The sequence below is a fragment of the Sus scrofa genome, chromosome 14 (assembly GCF_054392235.1).
Source record: "Sus scrofa isolate SSC_HxYL_T2T_F1_AM1 chromosome 14, Sscrofa_HxYL_maternal_Yorkshire_Landrace_v2.0, whole genome shotgun sequence".
NCBI classification, from domain to species: Eukaryota; Metazoa; Chordata; class Mammalia; order Artiodactyla; family Suidae; genus Sus; species Sus scrofa.
The window spans coordinates 127365946-127377610 of NC_139396.1; the positions used below are offsets into that span (position 1 = coordinate 127365946).

Below are 11665 nucleotides of genomic sequence, written 5' to 3' on the forward strand. Positions count from 1 at the left end.
CCTAGTCGGGTTTGTTTTTGCTGCACCATGATGGGAACTCCCTAAATTTATTTTTTAAAGACAAGCAATGAAATGTCAGTTAAAATTGCTAAGAATTACCAGAAGAATCAAACTAGATTCAATAATACAAGGCACAGTTTTACGTTCTCAGTTCAGAACTGTTCCACGTGGGGCTGAATGCTTTGGACAGGTGACAAAGTAAGAAAATACTCAGGGAACAGAAAAGAGAGAGGATTGCATTATGTCTCACGCAGCTAAAATTACCAATTCATGTCCATTTCATCCTCCTCATTCCATAGGAATCTATGATTTTCCCGTATAACATCCATGTCTGTCTTGTCATTTTCCCTGAAAAACAAAACAATTTCGATTTGATATGAACACAAAATTAGTCAAAGTTAGGTTAAATAAGTAGTGTGTGATTTTTGAGCACCTGGGTAAAAATAAATACACAAATATAGTTTTATATTTGTGTAAATACAAATATATTTATAAAAATTGTGTATTTTCAAAAGGCACTTAAAGAGTGCTGCTACATATACACATTACTATATATATAAAATAGATAAAAAAAACAAGGACCTACTGTATAGCACAGGGAAACCTACTCAATACTCTGTAATATCCTATTATGGGAAAAGAATCTGAAAAAGAATGGATATATGTATAACTGATTCACTTTGCTGTACACCTGAAACTAACACAGCATTGTAAGTCAATTCTGCTCCAATAAATTCTTTTTTTTAAAAAAAAGAAGTGCTCAGAGTTAACTGCTGTGGTTCAATGGGATTGGTGGCATCTCTGTAACGTCAAGGCGCAGGTTCAATCTTCCACCTGGCACAGCTGGTTAAAGATCTGGTGTTGCTGCTGTGGCCTAAGTCTCAACAGTGGCTCAACCTGATCCCAGCCCAGGAGCTCCATATGCTATGATCCAAAAAAGAAAAAAAGGAAAAGGAAAAGAAAAAAAGCTAAAATAGAAATAAAACAGTGATGAACAAGTCAAACTTCAAAAAAACAGAAGCAAAAAAAAAGTGCTGCTACAGAAGCAAGTTAAATGCATAAGGAATCTATCCATCTCTAGCACTGGTTTCAGTTATAAAAAGGGTGCTAAATCACCAAAGCGAGGATGAGAAATAGGAATAAACACTAAATGAACAAGGAAAAAATGAATGAAAACAAGTTTCAGAATCTAAAATAAGTTAGCAACAGCATCCTATTGAGATGTAATTTTAAAAATATGGGAAGAGTTTTTCCACACTTCATTTTACTAGTTTCCTAGGAAGACTGAGTAAGGAAGGAAGGAAGTTAAAGGAGATGATTTTTCATGATGATAAGAGTTTGGGGGTAGAAGAAAGGACTGTTGGGGAATACAGGCAAAGCTGACAGGAGAGAGAAGTCTGGGGAAGATGAGATAGTATAAAGTTTTTAGACTCTACCCACTCAGAAAATTGTCAAGTCAGAAAAAAAAAACAAAAAACAAAACCGAGAGGCTCTGATAGAAGGGCCTCAGATATAAAAAGGAATTTCTTTCTTTCTTTCTTTTATCTTATTAGGGCCACAACTGCTGGGATATGGAGGTTCTCAGGCTAGTGGTCTATCTAATCAGAGCTGTAGCCACCGGCCTATGCCACAGCAACAGCAACACTAGATCTGAGCCATGTCTGCGACCTACACCACAGCTCAAGGCAATGCCAGATCCTTAACCCATTGAGTGACGCCAGGGATCAAACCCATAACCTCATGGTTCCTAGTCAGATTCGTTTCTGCTGCACCACGACGGGAATTGCTAAGAAGGAATTTCATGTGTGGGAAATATTAGAGTTGCCCTACCTTTTAAAAAGCAATCCCATGGAGTTGCCGTTGTGGCTCAGTGGTTAATGAATCCGACCAGGAACCATGAGGTTGCGGGTTCGATCCCTGGCTTTGCTCAGTGGGTTAAGGATCCGGCGTTGCCATGAGCTGTGGTGTAGGTTGCAGACTCGGCTTGGATCCCGTGTTGCTGTGGCTCTGGCGTAGGCCGGCGGCTACAGCTCCGATTAGACCCCTAGCCTGGGAACCTCCATATACCAAAGGAGCGGCCCAAGAAATGGCAAAAAGACAAAAAAAAAAAAGGAAAAAAAAGAAAAAGCAATCCCAAATGCTGAGGTCTAAAAAGTTCATTATTTCAAAGATTCTCGCCAAAAAAAAAAAAAAAAAAAAAAAAATTCCTGCATAATCAGGCACATGAGTATTCCTCACACATCCTGTTATTGCCAGGATCAGATCTGGCTCAGCAGACTGCCTGAGGCCTGTTGCCAGAGAAATGGGACTCATGATGAGTTACTTAGCTAGAAGCTACAGATGGCCTCTCCCATCCAAGTACTAACCAGGCCCGACCCTGCTTAGCTTCTGAGTACAGACGAGATTGGGCGGCTCATTCAGGGTGGTATGGCCATAGACCAGATGGCCTTTCCACCTTATAATGTAATAAAAAAACAAGAACAGAAAGCTGGGGAAAATGACAGAATCAGAAGACCAAGTAGTTGCTGAGTCTTAAAGACACCCATACTCCCCTCCCATTATGTAAACTTTATGACACTTACCTGGATCGCCTGAAGTCTTCTTTTTTGCCACCGTAGTATAAAATATAGTCATTTACAAACTTTGTATGCCTTTGATACTGAAATGCAAAATATTAAGGATTTTATTTGCTCAGGAGTAGTTCTGTGTCAATGACATATTCGTTGGTAGGGGGAAAAAGCATTGTATGAGTCTACTGAATTTTTCTAAAATATAGAAATATATACTATACATGCTTATAAATGTGAAAATGATCTAAAGGATAAATATTAAACTGTTAAACATGACACTATAGACTAGAGGGGCTTTCACTTTCTACTGAATACTCCATATTGTTTTGAACACTTTCAAGCAGTAACTCTCTGGAGAGAGAGATTCCTATTCTATTGCTGAACTACATACAGCCTCACAAAACCACTCATTTTAATCATCATAATATGAAAAATAAATTAGTTTCTGAAGTTAAAGGTAAGGAGTAGAATTCTTTTTCATTATTATTAAATATAATGTAGCTATTCTAGTAACAATAAGCCTTCTAAAATAGAAGATATACCTTTTATAATATTAAATCCTAACATTTAGGCTTTCAAAAAGTAAAGAGATTAAATGTTATTTTTATACTTTCTTTTAATATTCAAAGAAGCTACAGTCATGTTTATTTTCAATGCAATGAAACAAGATATATGAGCATGTTACTTTTTGTTTTAAAAAGCTCAACTGTATTCTGTCTAGAGCTGAACATGCACATAATAGAACTGATGTAATTTTATCTGTGACTACATGCTACTATATTAAAAATAAACAGTGATTTAACTGATCACAATGTGTTCTAATAGAATTTGTTGTTTTTCACTCATGGCACATGGAGGTTCCCAGGCTGGGAGTCGAATCAGAACTGCAGCAACTGGCCTACGCCACAGCCACAGCATCACCAGATCCGAGCCACATCTGCAACCTACACCACAGCTCACAGAAATGCCATATCCTTAACCCACTGAGTGAGGCCAGGGATGGAACCTGCATCCTCATGGATGCAAGTCAGATTTGTTTCTGCTGAGCCATGACAAGAACTCCTCTAACAGAATATTGAATCAAAACATAATTCTAAAATGGGCAAAAAAGCAATTAGCATTTCAGAAAAGAGAAAAATGCCACATACCAGAGATCTAGGTTTGAGCTCTTTGTCTACCACTAACTGGTCATTGACACTGGCAAATCACTTATATCTTTTAGAACCTGGGTCAGCAAACTTTTTCTATAAATGGTAAATATGCAGGCCATACTGTCTCTGTCAAAACTTCTCAGCTCTGCCATTTTAGCATGAAAATAGGCACAGATAACTCCTAAATGAATAAGCAAAGTTGTATTCCAATAAAACTTTTATTTACAAAAAGAGGTAGAAGATGGGACTTTGCTTTCTGGAAAAGGGAGCAAAGATGTACAAGCTGACCTCGGAGCAACATGGTGGGTGAGCCCTCCTCAATGTTTAAAAATCTGTGTCTAATGTACAGTTAGCCCTCTGCATCTGTGGATTTAACCAGCTGTACATCATCAGTGCTACAATAAAATAAATATCCTTGTATTTACACAATAGAGTAAAAAAAAAATTCTGTATATGTGGACCTGTACAGTCCAAATCCTGTGCTGTTTATGAGTCAACTGTACCTTTCACTATTCCTCCCACTAAGGACAATTAAAAATTTTGGAAATTACATATAAAACAAACATAAAGACTTGGAAAGGGAGAGAGAAGGCAGACCAGCTAGAGACCTCAGGACCCTTGGTATGACATGGTAGTGAGCCCCCAGGTTTTCTTTTTGCTTCAAAAATCCCAGATTTGGAGGTGAAGAAGCTGGCAACGTGGAAATGCCAAGGACACATTTTTAAAAAGTTCCCAACAGAGGTCTATTCTCTTTAGCCAAAAACCAGGAGAGAGGCAGCCTAAAAAGAAAGATAACTTTTAGGCAATAACTACTCCAGTCAAACCCTCCAGACCACCCATTCAGAAAAGGGGACCTACACTTTCACCCTCACCAGGTTGCAACTAGATGCCCCCAACACCCCCAACTGAGTTGTGTCACACAAGGACGAATAGATGCTGAAATGCAAGGAGCAAGTGGCAGATGAGATCCATGAAAAAGCTAAGATACTGGGTTAAGAGATAAGAGGAATAAATAAATTGATAACCAAAGAACTTCTATAACTTAAATGATCAGGAATGATAAAGTGAAAAAGGTGACTACAGGATAGAGGGTGTATCTAACTGACATTGTCTCCTTTTTCCAATCTTGACGATAGTAATAAATACCCAGAAATACTGTCATTATCCAATACTCCCAACAGTAATATGGATGGCCAGTGGCAGCAGCTAGTGTAAAAAGCCATAGTCTTAAAATAAAAAGTTGAGCTGAGACATGCCTGTAACATGGAAACAAGGTGTAGTTTGAAGATAGTCCCAAATCTGCCTGAAAGCTAAAGCCACAGTAGGCATTAGACAGTCCACAAACAGACCTATTATTAAATATAAAATTTAACAAAGACCTTAAATAGCCAAGATCCAGGTAGGAAAAGAGTAAGAGTTAAAATGAGCCTGAATAGTATAAAAATGAGAAATGTTGAGTGCTTGGCAAAAACACTTTGGAAGAAGTACCTGCAAATTCATGGACTTTATAAACCTATTTATAGAAGATTACTAATTTATTATTTTTGTCTCTCAAATTTTCTTATGTATCAGTAAAATATATTGTTCTCAAATGTACAAATGCCAAAATCCCATATCAATAAACACTTATTTTCAAATATAAAATACACATCTATCTAATTTCATAAGATTTTATGAGATAAAATATTTAAAAGAAGTATTAGTTATAAAGTCCAGAAATATAAAAAGGATACAGCATCCATAGCTATGAGATGAAACCTTCTATTTCTTGCCTCTTCCCTGTTAAGACAAATATTATTTAAACTAATTCAAATGTCTATATTTCATTAGTACAATTAAATCCCCAAATCCCTGGGTTTACAAAAACACCTTAAACCAAAAAAAAAAAAAAAAAAAATTATACTAAAGTGCCATACCTATCCAGCAATTCTGCTGCAACTTGTTTATGGACCACCTTCCCATGTTTTTCTTTCTGAAATGGCTTTTTGAGCAGTAAATCATCTTCAGCTGTCCTAGTTTATTAAGAAGAAAAATTATTAGAAGAGTTCATTTTTCTCAAATGTTGTTCCCTCTTTATTATTTTCATAGCTGGAATATGTTTTAAAGAATTCAACCCTTAAAGACTCACTGACCTTTAATGTGACATTTTACATCTCCCTCAAGAGCTTAATTAATATCTTAACTTTATTTAGTGTCTATAAAATGGACAAGATGAAACTAACAAATGCATGGGTTCTAGTGTCAGACCACCTAGAGTCCTTGGTTCAAATTTTGGCTCTGTCATTCACTATCTTAAATTACTTACTCTTTTTGTGCCATAATTTCCTTGTTTGTAAATTAGAGCTAATAAAGTTTTCAGTAATTGATAACATGGAAAAAGAAGGACTGATTATAGATGATACAGACCATAGGTGATCAGCCCTAGTTACATAAACAGATATAATCCTAGAGCACACAGGACTATCCAACTGATTTGCTCAAACTCTATTCTTACACAGTAATATTTCTGAATGAAAAATCTTGAAAATGTAGAGCATTTTCATTTCATTACATATAATTTATTATACAATTACTTCTATTCTTTTAGTTATCCAATGAAGACTGAGTACCCAACAAAAATGTTCAGTCCCAATTAGTATGCTTAATATACTGCTTCCAGTATGAAATAATAAACCAATTTTTATGAGTTTGGTTAATAAGAATCAGCCAACCACTCTAAGTTAATGGATGAAACTGTTTCTAAGCACTGGCAGCTGAAAACAATGCCCCAGCCACAGCCGCTCCACTAAGATACTGTCTCCTTGTATGGCTCAGGCTCTATCTGCTAATACTTCTTATCCGTTCTATTCAATAAAAATTTCCATGAGCTCCTTCCCCTGGCCACTTAGTCTGCTCATTCAGAAAATCTTAAGAGTCCTGCTGCTTCACATTCTCAACTTCCACATGATTTTCATGTTGAAGTCAAGTTCCAGCAAAAGGACAACAAACCAAGCCCCTTCTTAGCTATGATAGTGGCAAGAGTCTTTGATAGCTGAATGAAAAATAGATGCAATAGAGAAAACTAAGAGCTTTCATTGATTTCCCTGTTTCCCTACGCTTCCCTTCTCAGAAATCCCTTCATAGCATAAACTCTACTTCCTTATTTTTCACACAACCATTTTCAAATTTTTGAGTCAATTCATTATAGTGGTTTTTTTTGTTTTGTTTTGTCTTTTTGGGCCGAACCCATGGCATATAGAGGTTCCCAGGCTAGGGGTTGAATCGGAGCTGTAGCTGTCCAGCTGCGCCACAGCCACAGCAATGCAGGATCTGAGCTGCATCTGCAACCTACATCACAGCTCATGGCAACGCTGGATCCTTAAAGCACAGAGTGAGGCCAGGGATCAAACCCATGTCCTCACGGGTTCGTTAACCACTGAGCCACAACAGCAACTCCCATTATAGTTTAATGAACAAAAATTCATTTGGTAGGTCATTGTTGTCTTCGTATGTAAACATAATCCAAAAACTCTCGACATTATTTATTTATATCTCATCTCAAATCTAGAAAGGATCACAAACACAGATCAATAAAAACTTACCTTTTTTTCCTTTTGCTAGATTCTCCACAGTGCTCATCATCACTAAAATCAGAGTCATACCCTCCATGACCATGCATCTGTAAAGAAGTATAACCAATTACTTAGAAACTAAGTTGCCCATAGTTCAAAATTAAGTTCTCTTTAAAAGCCACAATAGGAATTCCCATCATGGCACAGTGGAAACGAATCTGACTAGGAACCATGAGGTTGTGGGTTCAATCAGAGCTATAGCTATAGCTCTGATTTGACCCCTAGCCTGGGAACTTCCATATGCCTCAGATAAGGCCCTAAAAAGCACACCCCCCCCCAAAAAAAAAGCCACAATAGTGGTGGATATATCACTGTTCAGGGGCTATCTAGCCATCTAAACCTTTCGCTCACTTTGAAGTAACAGACTTACTCCTTCAGAGAATGAATTATGTTTTTCACCTTAATTACCACTAGGCCAACAAGTGAAAGAAACCATTCTTTGATCTTTCCATTGAAAATCAGGTCTAGAAGCTGGCATGTCACTGAAAACAAGGCTCAGCAATGCTTTTCCTGACTCAAGAGTAATGACAATTGCTGTGTATTTATCATCAACTTTGTTCCAGGCATCATGGTAGATTCTTTACAAAAACTGCTTCTAATTCTACAAGTTAGGAATTATTACCTCATTTCAGAGATGAAGAAATCAAATGACAAGCAATCGATTACACAAAATATAATTTCTCTGGGCAGGCTCCTTATGTTCTGGGAGCTTGTTTCCCCCTCTATAATTACATCAGGCCAATCTACTTGAATCTTAAGCTCAATGATCTCAACTACTACAAAATGCCTCTGGAACATGTTAACATTTTGATTACCATATTCCATTAGACTTATTGGATTTGTGAGTAGGACAATCAATTGACAAAGATTTTCCTATTCTCTTTCCATATGTGTAGAGATTTCCTTTTTCTTGTAAACCTAGTTTCTTCAAGGTAAGACACCTTGCCCTTTGTTCTAGACAACTTTAACTTGTTTCAATTCACTTTTAAATCAAAATTATTATAAATACTGAAAGATCTCAATCGTCCCTGACTTGTGTTAGAAGCAGCACCTGCTTTCAGTATTACATTGAATTTGGGACACACATTAATGGGATTATTTGACTACTTGTCATAAATCCCTAATTCATATGACTACAAGGAACCAATCCTGGTCAAATGATAGATCAAACTTTTTAAACTCTAATATTCACTAGAGTAAGTACAGCATGAATAGGAAATAAACCCCTAAATTTCACTGCACTGGACCTAAGAGAAGAGATATGTTTCTAGTCTTAGCTACCTTGAATAAATTACTTCATTCTTTGGGCTTTATGTGCTAAATTAAACTATCCTTACATCCTATTGAGTCTGTGATCTTTATAATTCCATTTTCAACATGGAAATTTTTAAAAAGTATATGAGTGTGTATGTCTCCTCCCTGTCCCACAGAATTCTAGAAAGGCCCTAGCCAAAGTCAGAGGCGAAGGTTTAGGCCACAGTAATGACACACCTGGATCTCATACCTTTTGCCATGTCAACTTGCTTCAGCTGTTTCATCATACCTGTTAAAACCATAACATCCTCTCACGCCTTGTCCCACGTCTCCCACTTTCCTCACATCTTGATGGAAGACAACCATTGTGGGGAGCTTAGAAAGATGTTCTGGGATCAGCCTGCCAGAATGCAAATCTTGGCTCTGCACTTTTCAAGTATTCTTTAGGCATGCTCCTTAAGTTCTGGGAGCCTGTTTCCCCCTCTATAAAGTGAGGCTAATAGAGTTCCACTTTCAGAGGCCGGCGCATTACTTGAGTTACCACATATAAAGGGTTTTAGAACAGTATCTGGTACAGTAAAACCCTGTCAAAGGTTAACTACTATTACTATCATCAGCTTGTTCCCTCATCCTATGACACCACCTCCTACCCTTACTACCCCTGTCTTCCTTTTCGCTCACCTTTCCCATACCCATCTGAACTCAGTGGTTGCAATAAAAAGTTCTCACTCACTTCAGGCTACGAATCCACCTACAAGGGCCGAGAGAAATTCGAGAAGAGAGACGCCGGGTGTCTCCAGAATCTGCCATAAAAATACATTAAAAAATAAAAATTTTTTAAAAGAAAAGGAAAGAGAAAGATAATCAACTAGTAGCATAAGAGACACAACTTTCGCTGCCCTTCTTTCCGACTCCAAATACACTCACCGCCCTTCTCACACACCCCTTCCCCTCCTCCCAGCTCTGCCAAGTGGGCCCACAAAATCGTGGTTTGCAACAGCGACCCACAGTCTGAGCGAGCCGCTGCTGCACCAGCCTGGTCGCCGCTGCCACGCAGCCTCGCCACAAGCCGCCACCACAGTCACAGCTTGAGCGGCCGCTGCCGCCACCACCGGCTCCCTGCCTCTCCCTACGGGTCCCGACTGGGCGCTACTTCCGGTCTGGTTCGGCCACGCGTCTCACTTAAATGACACCGTTCTCAGGCGCGCCAACCTTGTGCTACAGAGATAACAGTCCCGGGAAACAAAAGCAGCAGAAGAACAGGACCGGGGGCAGGGGGAAGGCGGAGGCAGCATCCTTCCATTTCCATCTCAGGAGCACAGCATCTAATACCGTGTGGCACTGCTCACACTAAACCCACGCCCCTAGTTTGGAATTTTGTTTTGTTTTAGAAGAAACTCTGCCTGCATATCACCTGCCATCCTCTTTCTAGTAACCTTAGTAACGCCTCCTCCCTCAGCATCTCCATCTCTGATCTGCCTCTCCTCCCCCTTCTCCCAATAAACCAGTTCTCATAATTAGAACAAAAATAGCTTTCCATCGCTTCACCACCCACACAATAGATGCTATTCCAAATGCGGTGCTGGTGGCAGAGGAGCTCATCGAATATGTGAAGAAAGGAAGAAGACAGAAGAGCGGCGATTTCGCCGAGTCGCGAATTCTCTGCCCACAAATGACTTGGCACAGGTGAACAGGGATCCAAAATAGTTACTAAAGACAAAAAAGAAAGAAGGGGAAAAAAAAAAAAAAAAAAAAAGGAAATGCAGGCAGGAAAAGTTTAATTATTTTTAAGCTCCACCAGGTTCTCCTATGTTTTACGTTTTCTATTCTGCTTTGCAGCCTAGTTACTGGGGTCCTGTCTTGTCTCCCTCCAGCTGATGCTGTTTATCTTGGCTTCCTCCTCAGTACCCAACACGGTTCCTTGCAAACCATACGCACTAATTAAATGTTTGTTGAATTGAACAGTCGTGCCACTGACTTTCACAGCGGGCTTATTTTAGAGAAAACCTTGGCATGTAATCTACACATCATTTTACATCTTTTTCACTACTAGATATTGTAGATAACAATATCTCTCAGTTCAACGCACGTTTTTATCCCTGGCAGTAAAGTACAGCTATATCCTACTTTACCCAGTGCAGTGAATGCGATCTTAAAAATCTTTACGTTAAACTTAAATACAATTATTCCAAAATACAATCGGATTATATTTCAATAAAAACGTTTATTAAAATATTTAAAGTGGAGTTCCCTTGTGGTAAGTGGTGTAAGCATCCCCCTTTGTCGCTGCAGCAGCTCAGGTTGCTGCTGTGGTGTGGGTTCCATCCCCAGTCTGGGGAACTTCCACGTGCTGTGGGCGGGGCCAAAAAAATGAAAAGCATTAGGAAGCCTCATGATTTTACATTATACTGTATTAAATTATTTTGTCAAGCAGTTCCTTTTTTAGTAAATATCTAAAATATCTATTTAGCTCTTTTGTTTATTATTAAAGAACCAAACACACCTGTATCTGGTATTTAATTTACTTTCTGCTAGTATTTGAGCTTTAATAGCATTTTCCTACCATTCTTAATATATTTTTATCTGCTGCTTTATTTTACTCTTACAGCAAGCCTGTGCTGCATGACTGCATTGTTAGCCCCATTTTGCACATAAGAAATAGAATCACAGAATCCAGAGCCACAGCCCTAGTGAGGGTCTAGAACTGGGAGTACTGGTTTCTCTACAAGACCTACAGACTCGTTTCTCTGTCTGTCTCTGTCTTTGCCTCTCTTTCTCTGTCAAATTTTGTCTTTTTTTCTCTCCTCTTCTTTTCAACTCATTAATTGTGCAAGAAATAGCTTCTGGTTCTAATATTTAAGAATTTCATATCTGTTGCTACCAGATCATTCAGCCAAAGATTTGCATGTCTTCCTTTGAGGCAGCAGTTATTGAAAGAGAGAAAATATATATTAAGGATAGATTATATGATTTGAACTAAAAAACAATTAATACACTATGAAAACTTACCTGACTAGGAATTCTCAAGTTATAATTATAGCTCAACAACTATAAAAAAGCAAATCGTTATTAAGTGCCT

General features: G+C 38.3%; 1 protein-coding gene across 16 annotated transcripts in view; it reads right to left on the reverse strand.

Moving 5' to 3' along the window:
* FRA10AC1 (FRA10A associated CGG repeat 1) overlaps nt 1–9747 on the reverse strand; it is a 47423-nt gene extending 37676 nt beyond the window's left edge. For 5 of the 16 annotated variants that reach the window (XR_014825600.1, XR_014825602.1, XR_014825603.1 and 2 more), the window contains exons 1-7: nt 9595–9717; nt 9320–9389; nt 7303–7379; nt 5638–5733; nt 5455–5500; nt 2583–2659; nt 265–348 (exon numbers count right to left, since the gene is read on the reverse strand). Coding sequence is in view for 12 of the 16 variants with exons in the window: in XM_084992963.1 (XP_084849089.1) it covers nt 265–348; nt 2583–2659; nt 5455–5500; nt 5638–5733; nt 7303–7379 (380 nt within the window). In the remaining 4 variants the exon portion in view is untranslated. 16 annotated transcript variants of the gene reach the window in all.
* Nucleotides 9748–11665: the final 1918 nt, after the last annotated feature.